The 21,269-nt window shown below is 50.6% G+C and overlaps 2 protein-coding genes across 19 annotated transcripts in view; one reads left to right on the forward strand and one right to left on the reverse strand.

Annotated features, from left to right (window-relative positions):
* Window positions 1-21,269, forward strand: part of ARSG (arylsulfatase G) — a 134,547-nt gene that overhangs the window by 91,907 nt on the left and 21,371 nt on the right. For 11 of the 18 annotated variants that reach the window (XM_024760986.1, XM_024760973.1, XM_024760985.1 and 8 more), the window contains 3 exons: window positions 4,742-4,862; window positions 10,315-10,405; window positions 17,991-19,730. In XM_024760986.1, coding sequence (XP_024616754.1) covers window positions 4,742-4,862; window positions 10,315-10,405; window positions 17,991-18,265 — 487 coding nt within the window. In that variant the 3' untranslated portion in view covers window positions 18,266-19,730. Of the gene's footprint in view, window positions 1-4,741; window positions 4,863-10,314; window positions 10,406-11,921; window positions 19,731-21,269 lie in introns of those variants that run through there. The other 7 variants (XM_024760990.1, XM_024760983.1, XM_024760981.1 and 4 more) reach the window with 5 other exon arrangements.
* Window positions 18,975-21,269, reverse strand: part of WIPI1 (WD repeat domain, phosphoinositide interacting 1) — a 29,764-nt gene continuing 27,469 nt past the window's right edge. The window contains exon 13 of the mRNA XM_024760993.1: window positions 18,975-19,481. Coding sequence (XP_024616761.1) covers window positions 19,431-19,481 — 51 coding nt within the window. The 3' untranslated portion in view covers window positions 18,975-19,430. The remainder of the gene's footprint in view (window positions 19,482-21,269) is intronic.

A 21,269-nucleotide genomic window follows, 5' to 3' on the forward strand; every position in this document is an offset into this window, starting at 1 on the left:
CAGAGAGTAGACAAGTTGATACACTCACGTGAATACGGAAAAAGTAGAAAAAGGTGTGTTAGGGGCTCGGGGAGAAGGGTCCACGCTAAGCCTATTGGTTACCTTTAGACGTAACTGGTGTGTTAATCATCAGGTGTGCACCGAGCTGACGTGATAAGATCAAAAGAAAGGGCTTACAGATGCCCTGACCCCAAAGCCCAGTGACACAACTGCAGAATGGGGGAAATTCATTTATTCAACGGAGATGAATTGTTGGGTCCAGTTATGGGTCAAGCATGGCTCCAGGGACTGTAAGAACGGGCACATCGGACAGAAGGCTTCTGTTGTTGAGGAGCTGACCTCCCTTCGGGAGGGCAGCACGTCTGAAAAGGGCCTGGTGATTTGATCCTAAAACTCTAAAGCGGGGTATCTCAACCTTGGCACTGCTGACATTTTGGGCTGGACCGTTCTTTGGGGTGGAGGGTGTCCTGGGCGTTTAAGGATGTTTGCTAGCACCCCTGGCCTCCACCCACTGGATGCCCATGGCTTCCCCAGCCCCAGTTGTGACAACCAGAATGTCCCCGGGCGGCTCCAGGTGTCCCCTGGGGAGGACAGACGCATGTTGGTTGAGAATCACAGCTCTCAAGTGATTTCTCTTGGTCATGTACAAAAAGCGGCGGTGGGGGGGAGTGTCTGCTCTGCATCTGAGCTGGGAGGCCCCCATATCTGTTCAGAACAGAGGAACGCTCTCTTGGAGATTCTTGGGGCAAGCCTACAGCGACTAGAAGGGGAGGGGAGGACTTGCAATAATCTCATCTGAAAAACAGCTAAAGGTCTGTTTCGCCCGGAGAGCGGATGACCCGCTGGGGGACCCCGAGGCTGTCTTCCCATATCCCAAAGGCAGGCAGTTATGTGCAGGGGGATTCGGCTGGTTCTGGGCTGTCTTGAGGCACAGAACTGAGTCCCGGAAGTAGGATCTGCAAAGAGGTGATGCTCACGTCGGTGTCCTGTGGGTTGGGTGTCACCGCCCCCCGGGCAAGGCCCAGCCACGCATCTGCTTTCAAGGCCCGCCCCCCACTGCTTCCCGTATCTGGCAGTGGGTTATGGGGGGGGGGATGGGCAGCGGACCCTCCCTCACCCGCACTGCTGCGGCGCTCTGCTGTGTAACGGACGTGCGCGCTGCGGTGTCGGGTCTTCTGGTGCTGTGGGCCCCCCATGCTCCCTGCAGAGTTGCTGCCGGCCCCTGCTGGTCTCCAAGGGGGACCTGCAGCCTCTCCAGTCTCCACCGGGGGACTTAGGCCAGGAAGGAGTGGGCACCTAGCTTTCCCCAGAGGTAATGCGAGTGAGTTTCCCGCAGGAAGGAACTTACAGCCAGAGGCCAGAGAGCTCGCTCGCCACATCCAGGAGCGTTCCCACTCTTCCACGCTCTGGAGGGGTTCTGCTCTCCTCTCGCTCGCTCTAGGCCCGGAGTCCAGGCCCACGCACCCCAGCCTACACTCCAGCAGCCCTGGCCCTTCTCACTTCCCGTCTTCAGATCACACCGGCCACTTCCCAGATGTAATGTCCGCGCTTCTAGGAAACAGCCTCCCTTCCACCCCCGGCACCCCAGCAAGTGCCCCAGTGCCATCGACACGTGCCCTGAGATCCAGGCCAGCCCCCCGCAGCCCTGCAGCTCCCCGTATCCTCCTCGCAATTGCCCAGTCGCTGTCACACGCAGGTTCTGTTGGCAATTCCTCGGATAAAAACACAAATATGCACACTTTCTCTGAACAGTCTTCAGCGCCTTGGACTGGCTGAAGCCGCATGAAGAAGATCTTCTCACATGGGCAACAGAACCTGCAGTGTGTGCCCCCTGGAGCCGACCCACTCAGGTGGCTCTCTTCTGGGTTGCCGTGCCTGTCCGTCCGCGAGCAGGCTCTCAACAGCCCGTCTCGTAACCCAGGCCTCCAGAACCCAAGGCCGATTTGCCCATCGGGGCTGGAGGCGCAGTGCTGGGGGCACACGACCTTTTCATTTTCTTTGAAACCAGAAGAAAAAACAAAAACTTTTAGGTTGAAGAAAAATGGCTTAGTATCTCCTCTTTATATATTTATATAATCTTTATGTCAACAGAATTGTAAAATATAATTTTGAGTATTTTATATGGAATAAGGAACCACAAAGGCAAACGGACTGAGGTTCCATGAAAGTCGGAATGCGCCTTCCCAGGTATTAGAATGAACTGTGGAAATTTGAAAATTAGGTTTGGGGTTTTTTGGTCTCTTTCCCCAAGGTTTCCAAGACTCCCGGGACCAATTCCTTAGGGAGGCGTTGGAGTAGCGGGGTCCCTTTGGTAGCCTTTGCAGGACTGATGCTTTCTCCAAGTTCACGCAGGGGCCCAGGGTCTGGGGCTCTGTGTCCCGGGAGGATCTCCCTCCTCCAGGGCTCCCCTCGGGGGCTTGTTTTCCTCCTTTACGTAAGGAAGGACTCTTTGGTAGCCTGAGCTTGGACTGGCAAGTCCTGGAGATGCAGAAGCTTTTGTCGCGGACCCGAGCTTTCCTCTGTGCTCTGGAGGTTCCTGCCCAATTCTGAGACACTAGGACTCCATGAACATTGGACTCTAATGAGGATGCTAAGCCTCACGACGACGGGGGGTCAGACGGGAAAAGAGAACGTACCGCGCCCCCAATCTAAGGCAGAGCCTGTTCTTCTGCCACTGACCTGACTCCTCTGGGAGGCACGCCTCTCTTACGGGTGCAACGGAGAGAAAACTCCAAACAGCAGCGCCGGCCACCCCGGCCTCTTCAGCCTGCACTGCAGTCCTCCGGGCTGCCTGATTTCTGGCAGGGACCTTGGACTCTGGACAGGTTTCTGGACCGTTCTGTACTCCGCAAGGGCTTACTGTGCACTTCTTGCACTTGCATGCACGTGGGGTGCCAGCTCCTGGAGCGTGCATTGCGAGAGATAAGCCACCGGCTCTGTGAACTGTGGAAGCCAGAGGCAGACCAGAGACGCTCTGTACCGTAGTCGAGGGAGAGATCCTGCTTGGGGCTGTGGACAGAGCCCTGGAGCAGAGGGGAAGGGGAGGCGGGCACGCGGCAGTTCCCTTCCGCGGCCCATCTTGGGGGGAGAGCCTCCGCTCCGGGACTCTGGGCTGGGGAAGCAGCAGGTGGGGCCTGGAGGCCTCCCCATGAGCCCAGCCTCAGGTGGACCCCCTTTCCCGAGATGTCCAGCCTCATGCGGGCCTGGCCCTCCGGTTCTGTCGAGTCCCACCGACTCTCCGTTAGCCTGGCCCTCAGATAAACAGCTCTGTTCTTGCCGAAGAGTTTTTGTCTGACCTGAGCACAGCAGGCTGGAGGGAGATGTGCCCTAGAGCAGAGGGAAGTGGTACCACGTGACTTCAAAGAAAATCAAGTTCACAAAATCCACCAGCGTGTTCACAGTGGCTGCCTTCGGGCGGGGGGCTGTGTGTGTGCTGCTTCTTCGTATTTCTGGATGTCATCCTATTTGCCCACCCTGAACACTGACTATTTTGTAACAGGAATAACAGAGCTAAATGAAAGCGGATGGAACGTGTCACACATGACGGCATTCTAGACAAAGACTAGCTATTTGCGACACGGAGACCCAGGGTGGGAAAAATGAAGTAAATGTTCTCTTGCAGACACCTGTCACACACTGTTCCCTCTCAGCGGGTGGCGGTGGCCTAGGTGGTGACAGGTAGAGCCCCTTGGTTCTTCTTTTTTTTTAACTTTTATTTTTAAATGAATTTTATATTGGAGTAGAGTTGATTTACAATGTGTCAGTTTCAGGTGTACAGCAAAGTGAATCAATTATACATATACATATATCCACTCCTTTTTAGATTTTTTTCGCATTCAGGTCACCACAGAGCACTGAGTAGAGTCCCCTGTGCTCTACGGCAGGTTCTCGTTAGTCACCTGTTTTATACGTAGTAGCGTGTATATGTCAGTCTCACTCTCCCATTTCGTCCCACCCCCCCCTTTCCCCCCTCGGTAACCATAAGTTTGTTCTCTACATCTGTGACTTTATTTCTGCTTTGCCGATAAGTTCATCTGTACCATTTTTCTAGATTCCACATGTAATCAGTATTGTATGACATTTGGTTGTCTCTTTCTGACTTACTTCACTCTGTATGACAGTCTCTAGGTCCATCCATGTCTCTGCAAATGGCACTATTTCATTCCTTTTTATTAGCGCCCCCTAGTCCTTCGGTAGGTCTGCAGGGGTATCCCTGTGAGTGACTATAACAGACATCCGGCGAGCACTCTGAGTGCCAGGCCCTCTACGTGCACGACCTGCGTCTTTCATCCACACTGCCACCCAGTGAGGCAGGTACTGTTATTATCATGCCCATTTTATTTTCAGTTTTTTGGCCACACTGCGAGGCTTGCTGGATCTTAGCTCCCTGACCAGGGATTGAACCCGTGCCCCCTGCAGTGGAAGTGCGGAGTCCTAACCACTGGACCGCCAGGGAAGTCCCCTGTCATGCCCATTTTAGAGAACAGAAAACTGAGGGCTAGACAGGTAGATGGCCGAGCTGAGATTTGAGCCCAGGCAACACCTGGCTGCAGAGCCTGGGTGCTGCTCCTGTAGGAAATCCGGGTGGGGCTTGAAGGCAGGACAGGAGGCAGAGGGGGCGGGCTGTATGGGAGGCTGCCGGGGCTCGGTCTGGGCTGGGCTGGGCGGCTCTTGACCCCAGCACGGCCAGGGAGAGAGCCTGGGGACAGCTGGGGCCAACACTGTCTTGATCTTCCCGCAGCGTGCTGGACATCTTCCCCACCGTGGTGGCCCTGGCTGGGGCCAGCCTGCCCCAAGGCCGACACTTTGACGGTCTGGATGCCTCGGAGGTGCTGTTCGGCAGGGCGCAGGCTGGGCACAGGGTAAGTGGAGGTGGTACGTGTCCCACCTGGGCTTCTCCAGAGGTGGGACCCCTGCCCCTCATCGGGGCCTGGCTGCCTCTGCACGAACAGAACCATCGTCAGAAGGCGCCTGCAAGTGGCCCCTGGAGATCCAGTCTGTCAGCCGCCGAGGGGTGATTCCTCTGAGATGAACCTGTCCTTCCTCTCCCCCTCTTCTTCCTGAGTCAGTCCAGTTCCTCAGTCCGGACTTCTGTGCAGCAGTTTTGGTGTAGGGTGGGCATGCACTGGGGCTGATTCCCTGTACCGAATGACTTTTCCCCTCACCATCATTTCATTTTCTGACACGCCCTAGGCACGCGGCACACTTTGGGGGGATGGGGTGCATGACCTGTGTCTGTGAGTTGTGTATCGTGGGGTTCCCCGGCCAGAACGGAAGCTTCCCAAGGTCAGGGAGCTCACCATGGAATTCTCAGAACACCTAACACAGGGTCTGGCGTCCGGCCAGCGTGCAGTAAACGAGGACTGGATGAATAAACAAATGAAGGAAAGATGCCCTGGGTGGCAGGGCCGGTCCTCGAGGGCTCAGCACACACACGGCTCTCCAGCCCCCAGGGTCCCCTCTTCGGGGTGCTCTGAAGCACTCCGTGGCAGCGACAGCCAGGAAATGTCAGGCCGGATGGCCTTTCCCTGCCTTTCTGTGTGTTTTACTTTTGCCAAAAGGAAGAGGAAGGGGGAGGAGGAAGGAGGCCGGCGGAACCCGGAGCTCTTTCTGGAAGGCCCCGTGAGCCCGGCTCCTCAGTTAGGGACCCACACATCAAAAGGGTTTATTTCTGGCTTTACCGCGGGTCACATGGAAGTGAGTCAAATGTCCTGGGGCAGTTCCTGAAGCTGCCCTTCCCCACGGCCGGCACACTGGTCCTGAGCGGGCACCAGGGCTTCTTGACGATGCTCGGAGTGGCCTCTAGAGCAGGACGGCTGCTCCCGGCCTATCCGACCCCCTGGAGCTGCAGACCCTTCCAGGCCGAGCCCTGCTCCCGCAGGACAGCCAAGCAGGAAGGTGGCTTCCGCCTCTGGCTGGGAGTTCGCAGTATGTGACCCTGGGGGGTTATCGACGACGTCAGCGGAGAGATGCTCCCGCGTGTTTATGACCACGGCCGCGCACAGAATGATAGGGGTCACCAGGAAGCGCTTCAAGGACTGGGGGCGCCTTGACGCTGTCCGTCCACAGGGGGGAGGCCAGCTCCCGGGCGCGGAACTTCCGTTTCCAGACGGCGGAGGGCTCGCCGCCTTTCTCAAGCTGCCGCTCTCCGCGCACCCACGGAGGCCCCGCTTCAGGGCTTCGCGGTTGCTGGTCTGGGCTCCCAGGGGGCTGGGCCCAGGGACCGGCAGGAGAGGCAGATACGAGCCGCAACACCGGCTGGGGTTTTCGTGGGGACGTGTGATGTGTGTGGGCTACCCCGTGTCCCGGGAGGGGACAGCTGCCACTCGCCGCTCGCCCAGAGCTCTGGTGGCACCTTCCAGGGTAGAGGCACGCGGGCGCTGGCACCTGTGGGCCCGGCCCAGCGCCCCAGAGGGCTGGGCTCCTGCAGCGTTAGTCCAGACACCTTAGAGCTCTACGTAGGCCGCCGCTGGCCCCAGATTCAGCCGCTGCGGAGACCGGAGTACGTTGTCTCGAGTCTGCTGATGGAGGGCCAGGAGGGAAAAATGTATGAGTGACTGTAGAAATGTACATACCTATGCGCACATATACACGTGGGTACACACACACGTGCACGTATTCGCGTGCTTTTTGCCTTTGGGTTTTGGTGCAGCGTACAGGATCTTAGTTCCCCGACCAGGGATCAAACCTGGCGCCCCCAGAGTTGAAGCGTGGAGTCTTAACCACTGGACCGCCAGGGAAGTCCCTTGTTTTGGTTTTGGTATTCAGTAATCATTTACTGAGTAACTATCACGTGCAAGGCACCGTGTCATTCTGGGGCATCCAACTGTGTATAACAGCCTTAAAGGTTAGATTTAAACATCGCCACCTGTTTGGAACATTCCTTAATACTCAAATTAGAATATATTGATTAGTTCCCACAGCATACACATATATATGTTAATAAACACAGCTGTGTTCACCCTTAGGTATACGCTGGGCTTACAAGATTCGAGTATGGGGTTGGTTTAGAAAACCATTCCAGTTTCAAGGAGCTCAAAGTAACTCCTAGACCGTCATCTCAAAACAATATGCAAAAAGTCTCAGCGGTTGGGTTCTTCCCTATTTTGCAAGCGAGTAACGGAAAGTCGAAGAGCTGAAGCAACCTAGGGCCACGTAAGCCCTGGCACCCTCCCCAGGTCCTGCGTTGAGAGGTTTACAGGCAGATGCTGGGCTATAGGTCTTCCTGCTGTGAGCGGTCTCACCACCCACTTCATGGACAGCTAGGGTCGCTGATGCCATGCCGTGTATTCCTGCACCTGCAGACCCTTCTGCTTCTGATCTAGAGGGGTCTGTGTCCAGGCAACGAGGGCAACCACAAAGGGGGAGAGGGGAGCGGGCAGGAGAGGGTGCACGGCCTGGGGACAGGCGTCCCACTCTAGGCTCGCCTGCTTCCCGGATGGAATTTGGAGGTTGCAGCATCACTGCTGGTCAAGTCCTACCTCAGCCCCAGGTTGCCATGACCAAGTCCAGAAGTTGTCAGCCGAGGGAAGGCTTCTTAATGGCTCTGCATCCGTCCTGTCACGACCAGTCTGGGGCTGTGTAGTCATACAATGCTTGGTCCATCCCTGGAGACCATACATTGTAGAAACGGAAGTCGGGTCTTGGTCTCTGCACCGCGGATCACTTCTCTTAGGGATAAGGGAGGCCCCCTAGTGGCAAAAGATGCTGTCTGGAGCGGCTGGCGCGAGGCTGACGGCTTTTGGAGACCTGGGTCTGTGCGCCCAGACCCGAAGGGGTGGGAGACCCCTCCTTCTGGGGAGGCTACCCAGGCACCAGCCTCCAGAGAGGTAAGGAGACGCTCCCTGGTTGAAAAAGCAAAACAAAAGAAAACAAAGCAAACAGGTAAGAAAGGCAACCAAGAAGATACAACGTGTTTGCAGAAGATAAAGTTATCTTTGCAATTCGGACCGGGTGTCCTCTGGAGGGGAAATGTCTTCAGCTGTGATTCATGTGTAAATTTGCCAGCCTCCTTCCTATGTTGATATAAACAAGAACGCCATCATCAGTCTGCTCAGAGGGGAAAAGCAGGGCACATACGAGTTCTCCAAGATCCATCCGCCCTCCCGAGAGCGAGCCGTTTTGCTCTTGGATTCTGGAAGTGGCGCCTGGTGACACCAAATGAACGTCCTGCACACGGCAGCCGCCGCTTACGGCATTTCTGTTTCTGCTACTGAGCCATAATGTCAATGGCTCGAACCCGCGGGCCTGGGCTCCCCTCTCCTGGATGTCTGAGTACATCCTAGATCTGTTGACAATAGATTTCCCAAGTCCCCCACTTCCTGCCCTCTCCAGAAGGAAACAAAACAGCCTCCTGTGGTGAGAGGCTTGGCTTCCTTCAGGGTTGGAAGAAGTGAGGGTTTTGAGTTACGACTTCTCTTCCTGTTTGGAAGGAGCCTGCTGTCATCACGCCGGCTGGGGACCTGGCAGGCCCTGTCACGAGAGCACGGAAGCAGCAGGTGTGGGAGGAGCCCCACCCTCGCTGGCATCCTTTCAGAGCCGGGAAACTTGGGGGGACAGCTGTTTACCGCTCCAACAGATGTTTCTCATTTTTTTTTTTTTTTTTTAGCTCCATGGAAACTTTGAATCACATAAGCGCCTTTCCAGTGATATATAGCGGTCATGATTCATACCAAGGTGGTCTCACGTTTCCAGCCCAAAGCCACCAACTTGCCAAGGATGCTGCTCATTTATTTTCTATCAAACCTTGTCCTTGGGAACCCTGAACTAGGTGTTTCCATTCTGAAGGGTATTCTTTTTATTTTTGCGGGTTGGGGGGGCACGCCACTTGGCTTGCAGGACCTTAGTTCCCCGACCAGGGATCGAACTCGTGCCCCCTGCAGTGGAAGCGCGGAGTTGGAGGGTGATTCCATTCATTGATGACTTGCTCGGTCTGAGTGTGGTAGGATGGAGTCAAAGGTGGTCTGTGTTTGGAGGGAAGGCCGTGCACGGTTCTGGAGAAGTCACACGGAGACGCCCTCACGTGAGAGTTGGAGAGTCGACTGGATGCTGAAGAAGCTGTTTTTCTAAGAGATCCAAGGATCACCACCGATCTGTGTCAGGCTCCCTGGGAATATTTCTAGAACATGCAGTTCCCAGGCCCCGTCTTGACCCTGAGGGGTGGGGCTCAGGCAGGGGCCAGCCTCCTGGGTGGGTGACCCCTGCTGTCACAGAGGGACCCGCACTTAGAAGGACCCTGTGCTTGCTTTAAAGCACACGTGCTGTGGCCACCTTGAAATTCTTAATTTTTTGTGTGTGGGTGGGGGGGTAAGTAATTAAAAGAAAATAGCTTTTTAAGAAATTTATTTTGGGACTTCCCCGGTGGCACAGTGGTTAAGAATCCTCCTGCCAAGGCAGGGGACGTGGGTTCGAGCCCTGGTCCGGGAAGATCTCACATGCCGTGGAGCAACTAAGCCCGTGCGCCACAACTACTGAGCCCGCGCTCTAGAGCCTGCGAGCCGCAACTACTGAGCCCGCGAGCTATGACTACTGAGCCCATGTGCCACAACTACTGAAACCCATGCACCTAGAGCCTGTGCTCCACAACAAGAGAAGCCACCGCCATGAGAAGCCCGCGCACCGCAATGATGAGTAGCCCCCGCTCACCGCAACTAGAGAAAGCCCGCGTGCAGCAACGAAGACCCAACGCAGCCAAAAATAAATGAAGAAAAATTTTTTTAGAAAAGGAAATGTATTTTGCTGAAGGATAGTTGATGTACAATGTTGGGTTAACTTCTGCACAGCACGGGGATTCGGTTACACACATATACGTTCTTTTTCATGTTCTTTTCCATTCTGGTTTATCACAGGATATTTATTATAATTCCTTGTGCTCTACAGTTGAAATTCTTACTTTTTGGACAAGGTTTCTCTCATTCTCATCTTGCACTGGACCCTGCAGATGACATGGCTAGTACTGGGCCTAGGAATCCAAGCAGAGCTGTAATCCACTCCGATTAATTGACCAGCAAAAGAGCTCTCTCACACAGGCTCCCGGGAGTTGGATGGTGTAGACCACAGGCCTGTGTCTGTGTTTGGGGCTGGGCTGGGTGTCAGAGGGTGGGTTTGGTGGGTGATGGGGAACAGGGACCACGACAAAGAAAGTAATGCTGAGACTTCCCTGGCGGTCCAGTGGTTAAGACTCTGTGCTTCCAATGGAACTAAGATCCCGCATGCCGCACAGCACAGCCAAAAAAAAAGAAAAAAGGAAGGAATGCTTTCCAGGGAGCCTCTAGCATGGTTTTCTTGTTTGTAAGCCCTGCCCCCCTTTCCCAGGTGCTGTTTCACCCCAACAGTGGGGCGGCCGGAGAGGACGGAGCCCTTCAGACTGTCCGCGTGGAGCGGTACAAGGCCTTCTTCATCACCGGTGAGTTACTGAGGGGCCCTGTCCCACCCGGACTCTCGCTCAAGTTTCCAGGATGATGTGGGCTGCCCCCTCTCAGGGTGCTCTCAGCATCTCCGATGGTGCCGCCCCAAACCCGGGCCCAGGAGGAGGGCTTAACACGCGAGGGCCCTGCCCAGGCCCTCTGCACCTACAGGTACGCTAATAAGGCCTTTCTGCCGTTCGCCTAGATCTCCAGCCAGCTCAGAGCTGGTCCAGCACATCCACACTGTCCACTTTTTCACGTGAAAAACATTTCATCCCACGGTTATGCTTTCAATGCCAGTCTGGCTGAACATTCAGTGGGAGCTTGGAGATATTTTCAAGCAAGACACTGTTTCGGAAAATAGATGTTAGAGGTCTATTTAGCAAAACCAAGCCTCTCTCCTACTTGGCTCACCCTGTGACCATCTTAAACGTATATTTTAGAAGGGTGATAGCATGGTTCTCAAAGTCTTGCAGTGGCTTTTTACTTCCAAGTGAATTCGGACCCCCTCCACCCTGGGTCCCTGTACTTTCCTAGTCTTAGTTCTCCAAGAGCAACGGTCCTTCTCCTGGGCCTCCAGGTTAAACTCCCTCTCGGCTCTTAAGGCCACCTGGATTGAGAACTGCTTCTCATCCTCCCAGCTGGTAGGACTTGGAGAACTCTGGTACTTACCACATTCTGCCATACACGCCAGTTATTTAAGTGCATCTTTTCTTTCTTCTAGTAGCTTTAAGCTCTCTAAGCTCAGCCTCTGTAAGCTCTTTAATCGTTGTTGTCTTGACATGCTCGGCACAGAATCTTGCATCTGAGGAACCCTAACACTTTTTTTTAATGAATGAAAGACAAGCTCCCCCCCACGCGCCACCCCCCCAAAAAAAACCCTCACCCAAATCTGGGATCTGGTGTGGATTTCAATTTGATTCAGTTATTTTTTTTTAACTCAATTTCTTTTTTTAAAAATGAATTTATTTATTTATTTAATTTATTTATTTTTGGCTGCGTTGGGTCTTCATTGCTACGCGCGCGCTTTCTCTAGTTGCGGCAAGCAGGCGTTACTCTTCGTTGCGGTGCGCGGGCTTCTCATAGGGGTGGCTTCTCTTGTTGCGGAGCAGGGGCTCTAAGCGCATGGGCTTCAGCAGTTGTGGCTCTCGGTCTCTAGAGCTCAGGCTCAGTAGTTGCGGCGCACAGGCTTGGTTGCTCCGCGGCATGTGGGATCTTCCCGGACCAGGGCTCGAACCTGTGTCCCCTGCGTTGGCAGGCGGATTCTTAACCACTGCGCCACCAGGGAAGTCCTGATTCAGTTATTTAAAGTTAGAGCTTTCCAAAGAATTAGATAATAAAGAACAAAAATTTATTTGCCCTGAGGGTGAATAAGTGACCCCCAAAGAAAATGTGGCATAAAACCAAAACAAGTTCTTTGAGTTCATCACTTGAAAGATACTAAAAACGCCACAAGAATCTTCGACTTTCCAAGACCTAAAATGCAAACCAGTGAGATGTTTGTTATTCTTTCAGATGGAAAGTGTCCAGATGCCAGCCCTTACATTACCCTATCTCAGAGGTATGGTTTCTCCAGGCTGAGTTAATTTCAGAAGTCATAACCCAGCCAGAAAGCCCTTGTCATCGTGATGCTGGGATCATAAACGCTACTATGAAGTGATAGGACTGTTTGAAGGGATCACAGTCAGACAGGAATTGTGATACCCAGGGGAGGTCTGTTCTTCTGAGGCATCACCAAACTCCCAGGAAAGTTAGCAAGGGAAGAATGGAAATCTCAACAGATGGGATGAAGTAGGATGAAGCCCGGATGTGCTCTGATTCCTCCTTTTCCCCACCCCCGTCCCTGAAAATCTGCATGCTAATTACATAAAACTGCTTTGGGATAAGTGAGGTGAACTGACATCTACTGCATTAGATTGGAGAAAGAGGTGTGTGTCCCTCTATGATGAGGCTGTGATTTCTGAGGTCGTGTCCTAGGAGGAGCTTTAAGAGGCAGCGAGTCTGTTTCGCTGTGTGGCCTAGAATGAAGTGATCTTATTGCTTTTTCCTTTTTCAAAAGAGTAATTGAGGGAAACTTTACACACAGTGAAAGCCACAGACCTAAACGGCACGATTTGGTGAGTTCCTATAAATGTATATACTTGCATAAGGACCCTCTTAATGCTGTGAATTACATCGATTGGTTTTCAAATGTTAGGTCAACTTTACATTCCTGGATAAACTCAATTGTGATGTCTTCTTCTTTTTATATATTGTTGGATTTGATCTGCCAAGATTTTGTCTATAATTTTCCTTTCCTGCAATGTCTGTGTCGGGGTTAGGTATCAGGGTTTTGCTAACCTTGGGAAATGAGTTGGGAAGTGTTCCTTTCTCTGTTTTCTGGAAGGGGCTATGGGAGATTGGTATTATTTCTTTCACGTCGATTGAATTCATCTGTGAAACTCTTTGGATCTGGAGGTTTCTTGATGGAAAAGTTCTTGGTTATCAATTTAATTTCTTTAATAGGTATAGGGCTATTCAGATTTTTAATTTCCTCATGTATCAGCTTTGGTAAGTTGTTAAAATAATTTGTCCGTTTCATCTGAGTTGTCAAATTTACTGGCCTAAACTTGTTCTAATATTTCCTCATTATCCTTTTAATTAATCTTTAATGAAGCAACTTTTAGCTCTGTTAATTTCCTTTATCGTTTTCTATGTCATGATTCCTGCTTTTATTTCCATTCCTTCTTTACTTACTTTACTCTCCTTATTCTAGTTTACTAAAGAGGACATTTATATAATTAAGTTTAAACCTTTCTCATGTTCAAATATAAGCGTTTATAGCTACAGTTTTCCCTTTAAGCATTGCTTTATCTGTATCTCCCAAATTCTATGTTTTACTTTCATTATCTAGTTGGAAATATTTTCTAGTACCTTGTCTAATTTCTTCCTTGACTCATAGGTCATTTAGAAAGCTGTTGCTTAATTTCCAAATTTTGGGGGCCTTTTTTTAGCTCTCTTATCTTTGTCATTTCTAATTTAATTTTATTGTGATCAGAAAACATACTCTGAAAGTTTTCAATCTTTTGAAACTTATTGAGACTTATTTTATGGCCTTGCAGATGATCTATCTTGGTGAACACACCACGTGGAAGTGAAGCAAATGTGTATTCTGAAGTTCTTGTGTATAATGTTCCATAAATTTCAATCAGGTGGAGGTGTTGATAGCTGTCTAGATCACCTATATCCCTCCCGGCTTTTTGTCTAGTTGTTCTATCAATTATTGAGAGAAGCGTTTTAAAAATCTCCATTTAGGATGTAGATTGTCTATCTTTCCCTTTAGTTTTGTCTTCCTTAAAATCGGACTCTGGATCCTTGTGAAGTATCCCTCGTTATCTTGGTACTCCATATCGTGAAGTATCCCTCGTTATCTTGGTACTCCATATCGTGAAGTATCCCTCGTTATCTTGGTACTCCACATCGTGAAGTATCCCTCGTTATCTTGGTACTCCACATCGTGAAGTGTGTTTTGTCTGATGTTACATAGCCACTCCGGTTTCCTGTGCTTACTGTTCGTGTGATATATCTATTTTGTTCCTTTCAACTCAACTGCTTTTATATTTAAAATGCGTCTCTGTAGGCAGGAAGGAAAGAAATCTTGCTTTTTCATCCAGTTTGATAAGGCTCTGCCTTTTAACTGGCGAGTTTTGACTATTTGCTTTTCTCTACATAAGATCATTTCATCAACAAATAGAGGTGGTTTTACTTTTTCCTCCCCAGTCTGGATGCCTCCTGTTTCTGGTTCTTGACTAATTTCTCTGGCTGGAACCTCCAGTACAATGTTGAATAGAAGTGGTGACAGTGGACATTCATGTTTTGTTCTTAATCTTAGGGGGAAAGCTTTCAGTCTTTCCTCACTAAGTGTGATGTTAGCTCTGGGTTTCTCACAGATAATTTTTATCAGGTTGAGGAAGTTCCTTTTTATTCCTAGTTTCTTGCATGTTTATATCATGACAGAGTGTGGGATTTTGTCAAATGCTTTTTCTGCATCTACTGAGATGATCATTTTTTGGTCTTTTGTTCTATGAATATACATTGCTTTACACTGACTGATTCTCCTATGTTGAACCAACCTTGCATCCATGGGATAAATTCCACTTGGACATGGTGTGTAATCCTTTTTATAAGCTGCTGAAATCAGTTTGCTAGTACGTATCGAGGGTTTTTTGTATCTCTATTGTCTGCAAGCCAAGGAAGAGAACCCTCGCCAGAAACCACATTTTCAAGAACCTTGATCTTGGACTTCTAGCCTCCAGAGCTGTGAGAAGATAAATTTCTACGATTTAAGCCACCCGGTCTATGGTACTTTGCTATGGCAGCCTAGGCTGTGACTAAAATACCACTTTAAGGCTCTTCTTTTCATGGCTTGAGCTTATTTGTTTTCAAAGCTGAATAATATTCGATTGCCTGGACGTACCACAATTTATTTATCCATTCACCCACTGAAGAAAATCTTGCTTGCTTCCAAGTCTTCCCAATTAGGAGTAAATGTTTTGACAATTATGCTATAAACATCCACATGGAGGTCTTTTTGTGGACATTCACTCATTTGAATAAATAACAAGAAGTGTGACTGCTAGATCGTACGGTTAGAGTGTATTTAATTCTGTAAGAAAACACCAAGGTGTCTTCCAAAGCAGCTGCACTGTTCAGCGTCCCCGCCGGCAGTGATGACAGTCCCTGCTGCACACCCTCACCGGCATTCGGCGTTGCCACTGTTTTCCATTTTGGCCACTCTGCTAGGTGTGTCGTGGGGTCTTGTGATTTAATTTGCAACTACTGATGACGTACAGCATTGAGCACCCTTTCGTATGCTTGTCTGCTAACTGTGTATCTTCTTTGCTGAGGTGTCTGTTCAGGTTCTCATTCTCATCATCCTGATTGTTGGGATTTAAGAGTTCTTTGTGCATTTCGGATAACAGCCCTTTATCAGATGTGCCTTGTGGGATATTTTCTTTGAGTCGTGGCTTGACTTCTTGTTCTCTCGACAGGGTCTTTCTCGGGGTCTCTGAGCTTCCTTGATCTGCGGTTTGGTGTCTGACATGAATTTGGAGGAAATCTCAGTCCTTATAGTTGCATAGATTTCTTCTATTCCTTTCACTCATTCTTCTCTTTCTAGCGTTCCCGTTACACTTTTTGTAGTTTCCTCACAGTTCTTGGATATTCTGCTCTGCGTTTTGCAGATTTTTTTCCCTCCTCTTTGCTTTTCAACTTTGGAAGCTTCTTTTGAGATATCCTCAAGCTCAGAGATTCTGTCCTCAGCCGTGGAATCTACGAACGAGCCCATCAAAGGCATTCTTATTCTTATTTCTGTCACAGTGCTTTTGATCACTGGCGTTTATTTTTTTCTTTTTTCTTAGGATTTTCATCTAAAAGAGGACTCCGACCCCCAGGGGGTTTTTAACTCTTAAATGCATCCACACTGAGCCTCCCGCCGTTCGTTCATCACAGTTCGGGTTTTCCTACCAGGGCACTGGTTCCCAGAGGTGTCCGCTTGTGGGTTTCTGCTCTGGTATGTTGTGCTTCTCTGTCTTCTCACCTGTCTGTCTCCAGTTCGGGGAGCAGAGGTTTGCCCTGTGACCTCACTTCTCTGGTGGATCTCAGAAGTCATTGACTTTGTAGTTTGTTCAGCTTTTTACTTGTTAGGATGGAGGGCTGACTTCCAGAGCTCCAAATGCTGGACCAGAGACTAGAAGTTTCCTACTGAGTAGTTTTTAAAAACTGGACCTTGTGTGTGATGCACTGTAGAGATTCTGACTTTCAGTCTGAGGAGTGTTGACTTCAGTTCTCACTGGCACTTAATTACTGCCTAATCCCCTTAGACTTGAGGAGGCTTGATTTTATGCTTTGTCAGAACTGGGCTCTGTTGGATTTTATCCTTAATCTTAGGTAAACGCCTTCATTCCGGGATACAGCCTTTACTCCTAGCATGAACCTTTTGGGACTTCAATGGAAAATATGAAGTGTTTATCAAGCCTTTCTAACTTAACAGAATTCACACTCTAAATTCTACCTTCCCTGCACTGGGTAGCACAGACATGCGTGCTGAGCTCTTCAGACTTGTAGCTGTTGCTAGAATCTGTGCATGCCCAGTTCAGGGGTCAGCCAAGGTTCTGAAGGGAGTTTATTTGCAGACTTTAAGCCTTCCCCTCTCCAGCTCTCTCCTTCCCAGGACTTTGCCCACCAGTTTGCATCTGTGGTGGCAGCTCTGAACTCTGTTCCCTGACACCTCAAGCCAAAGAGACCACAGCCCCCTCCTGGGGCTTTAGCTGCTCCACGCTGCTCTGAGTGGGTGGGTAGGGGGGTGTCCCCAGGGGAAAACGCTTAAACACAGACCCCACCCCGTGCGGCCTCCTGCTCTCAAAAATCAAATTCCTTTCTGCCTGCATGGATGATTTTCTGGTGCCTTCAATTGGTTGTTTTTTTTCTGTATGTTGCCTAGAACTTAAAATTGTCATCTATGGGAGGATGAGTTTTATGTGAGCTACTCCATTATTCTCTTAAGCGGAAGGCTTTAATTTTTATAAGAGGAGTCAGTCCCCACCTTCGCTTGACTGATTGCCAAAGCTCACGTCACCTCTGTTTATTGGCAAAGAAGAGCCAACTTCAACTCCAAACACTAGGCAACGACTCTTCCTTTTCGTTGGACAAACAAATCCATCCCAGGAGGAGCAGCGTCGACAGGGGGCTTCCGAAAGGCTGTGCGATCCGCCCATTCTTCCCTCTCAGTGGTTCACATTTTACGTTTCTGTTCAGATTGGCCCAGAACGAAAGCTGCGTCCTCCCGTGGTGTGACTGTGGCTCCTTCGTGGAGATTTGCTTTTACTGAGTTGCTCTTGGGCTTCAGGCGCTCAGCTTGTAGCGGAGGGTGGGATAGAAAGTTGTCAGCTGGACCAGCCTCATCACACAGCTGTGCTTTTCATAAGGATGCTGTCGAGTGTTCCATCCTGTAGGAGGAGCCGGTGGAAAAAATTCTCTCACACCTCAGGGCTCTGTTTCCCCGAGTGGCTGGTAAATGGCTACCTTGTTCATGTTTCCCTGCTAAGGAGACCAGAGGCAAAGGAAGTGTTCAGGATTGCCTGTGTGTCCCAGGGCTGTCCTCTGCCTGAATTCCTTTTGTTGATATAATTATATTGTGTTCATTCCTGTCAGAAGCCCTAACTACTTTTTGTACGGAAAAGGGGGCAAAAAAAAAAAGTCATCTGAATCGTTAACAGCCAAGGAGGCTGCCATTGCTCCAAACGCTTTCGTCGCCCGTCTTCAGGCAGATTCTGACTCAGACAAGAAAATGAACTGCAGCCCGAAGTGAAACGACTTCCCTGGCCTCCCTGCCTAATTTGCCAAATTGAGTGTCCTGTGGACTCAAGAAATCAATTTTCAAAAGACACATCACATTTACTCCCAGAGGGTAGAGGGGAAGGAAACTTGAGTCAGTGTCTCAGTGGCAGGGAGAGCGGTCACTGGAACACTGGAGTCCTGATATGTTTGCACTCACTTGTAATCCGGTGCTCGGCTTGACGGGGTCTCTGTTGTCACCCGCTCCAGGTGGGGCCAGAGCCTGCGATGGCAGCGTCGGCCCCGAGTGGCACCACGAGCCTCCCCTCATCTTCAACCTGGATGACGATGCCGCAGAAGCTGCGCCTCTGGACCGGGGTAGTGCCGAGTACCAGAGGGTGCTGCCCGAGGTCAGAGCGGCTCTCTCGGAGGTCCTTGAAGACATTGCCGGCGACAACACCTCCCGAGCGGATTACAGTCAGGACCCTTCCGTGACCCCCTGCTGTAATCCCCACCAAACCGCCTGCCGCTGCCAGGCCGCGTGACGGAAACACCGGGAAGCGAGACGGGCGGGTTCACATCCCGACTGCGGTTTTGCCCACTTCGCAGTGACGTGTGCTTTAAAAATAAGGCTCAGAAGTTTGTTTTGAAGCCACCACTCCGCGTCCCCCGCTGTCCCTTCCACGTGCCGGCTTGAGGGCATGCCGAGCCCGAGCTGTAAGAAAAGGCACCTGGGCTGTGGAGTCAGGAGTCAGACCAGGTCCCAGCCCCAGCTTTGAACTTGGGCAGTTGTTTAACGTAACTCGCAAGCTGATCTTGAGGAGGAAACAGGTGATACGTGCAAGTGCCTGTCTGGCACGCGACGTGACACCAAGCAGGCACTCGATATGTTCTAGTTGCCTTTTTTTTTTAATGCACCCAGTTTTGCCCGTCATTTGAACAGAGGCTCATCCCGGCTGGCATCTAGAGCAGCACCTCCGTCTTTCACAGGCGCACAGATCACCTGGGAGCTTGTGACCATGCGGACTCTGACCAGGTGGGCCGGGGGGGGCCTGAGGCGCTCCGTGTCTGGGAAGCTCCCCAGGGGGCTGCAGACCTGCCAAGGTGAGAGCTGCTTCCAGGCCGCAGAAGCCCGCAGCCCTGCCCACCTGCCACCACCCCGTGCGACAGGTCAAACGGCTGTATTTTAAAGATTTTAGGGATGCTTCCTGCTTTCAGAAACCACAAAGAAGTAAAGTTTTAAAGCCTCAAAAGTGCATTGCCATGGTTTTATTATCAGTGTCCTAAATGGGACTGAAAGGTCATAAATGATTTATTCCAATCACTGCACAAACCTTTTGCCTGGCTAAAATAGCCTCTCTCTCTATGTCGCATATACAAGAAATACAGTTCAGAGAGATTCTCCTATAAGTACATTTTTACGCAGCATATGCTTTCGAAAGGATGCTCTTTGTTATATAAAATTAGGGTTATATAGACCAAGATGGTTCGTCCATGTGGACGCTCTGGCTGGGACACACTTTCAGCAACGGCAGGATGTGGATTCGCAGCAGCTCCCGCACCCACCGGCCACCGGGGCTGAGACGAGCCTGCTGGGCAGCAAACCGCGTCCCGGGTTCCTGACCCCCATTCTGCTCACACAACCGCATGCCTTGCATCCACCTTCCTGGTCGTCTCCAAAACTGCCTGACAGAGGGGCGGTCCTGCTGTTCACCATGACTGCTTCGTTCTGCCCTTCTGATCGCCACGGCACAAGATTATCTACCGAAATCAAAACAGAACGGCCTTACTCCTTCCGGGAAGGGGCTGACGGGCCGGCAGCACGGTCAGCAGACCTGTGCGCACACGGGGTCGGCGGGGGCAGGCTGGGCCCGGCAGAGCTTTCCCACCTGTCTGTCCACAGGCCGACCCTCGCGTGTGGTCACGGAAGAGTCACCCGTCTTCTTTAGGTGTAGACGAGGTGGCAGTTTCAGAAAATACTTTTTGTAAAAATATATGTGTGTATTGATATGTATACGGGTTGCTTTTTTTTTTTTAAGGCTCATCTTACTTGTAAACACAGACTGCTAAATCACCATGAAAAAGTCAGTAAACACCCTTGGTCCCAAGAGTAAGACGAATGTCAGAATATATGCAGACTTGTCAAGGCTGGCTTGTTACCGAAACCAAAGCTACTCTCTTCCTGAATACAGCATCTTTCTAAGGGACCAGAAATGATCAATTCTCTTTTCCCTCATTGTGCTTGGAGCAAAGTCAATCCCAAGGAGATGAGAGGGCTCATACCCAGGTTAGTGTCAGTATATTTAAAAAAGAAGACCAGCAGCGATGACCCAGCAAACCTCGGATGATTATCCGAGCAAACCTAGGCTCGTGTCCGGGAGAAGCTGAGACCCCAAGATCCGTCAGGATCCTGGAAGGTGTGAAGGCATGTGGGTAGAGAGGAGGATTCTGGACAGATGTTTGCAACAGGCATGACCGTTCAGAACAGAGACAGAGAGAGGAAGCTGTTTAGCATCTCCAGTGGACCATCACTGCCAATGAGGACACGACTAACATGGTCCCTCTTGCAAGAACATCCCAGGGGCACTCAGGCCCCGATCCTTGTGCACTGAGGTGCAGAAGCCCACCTGCTACCCCATCGCTCTGCCTGCAGGCATGAGGGCAGGGCTGGGGTCTGATGGTCTCCGAGACCCCTACCACCGGCTCCGCACACGGGGGCTGCTCCGAAATTGCTAGGGCCTAGCGCCCGTTCTGGGGAAGCTCATTCAGTGATCGGCACTCTCACGGTCACGGGCAGGAAGCCTTCCTTCTACATAAATAAAAATCGGCGCAGTTTAAACCAACTTCCACGCGTTTGGTCCTTACGAGGGAGACAAGACGAATGGCTTGTACCAGGCTTCCTGGCACCGAATAAGCAAACAGGCCTTTCATTCTAGTGCTATAGTTCTTAAGCGTCTCCAATTTTTTTTTTTTTTAACTCCAAATGATCTGCATGGTGTACGTATTATTTGATACAGGTTTTCTTTAGCAAGGGATCACCTTCTGAATGCCGATATCCAAATTCTGTAAATATAAGAGGTTTCGAGGTCTACTCTGATTTCAGTTAAGTATCTAACAATCTAATCTTTTATAGCAGTCACAGACTTTTACCAAAATTGCTGATTCCATTAGATTCCACATGTATGCCCACTGCATCTGACCTGCTCTGGTTCCCGGAAGATACGACTTCAGATAAATGACCACCAACTTTTGGGGGGCACAGAAAAGCTCCCGCTATAGCGAGTAGGGGCAGGAGAACCCAAAAGCAAAACAACTGGTCCCTTGGGAGGGGTCTACTGGGAGACGTTTTTAAACGCGTAATTGGTATTTTTAAGAATGACTGCTTTTCACCCCTAAGATGTAAACTTTACTGGTTGGCACTGTATTTGACAGTCTGTCTATTAAAAGCCAGAAAGGCCGATCCCAAGCTGCAACCCACAGAGCCTTTTGGGAAGTCAGGAACACGGCCCTGCAGTCCTGCACGAAGGGCCCCACAGCAGCTCTTGTTTT

Source organism: Neophocaena asiaeorientalis, unplaced genomic scaffold (assembly GCF_003031525.2).
Source record: "Neophocaena asiaeorientalis asiaeorientalis breed wild unplaced genomic scaffold, Neophocaena_asiaeorientalis_V1.1 scaffold30, whole genome shotgun sequence".
NCBI classification, from domain to species: domain Eukaryota; kingdom Metazoa; phylum Chordata; class Mammalia; order Artiodactyla; family Phocoenidae; genus Neophocaena; species Neophocaena asiaeorientalis.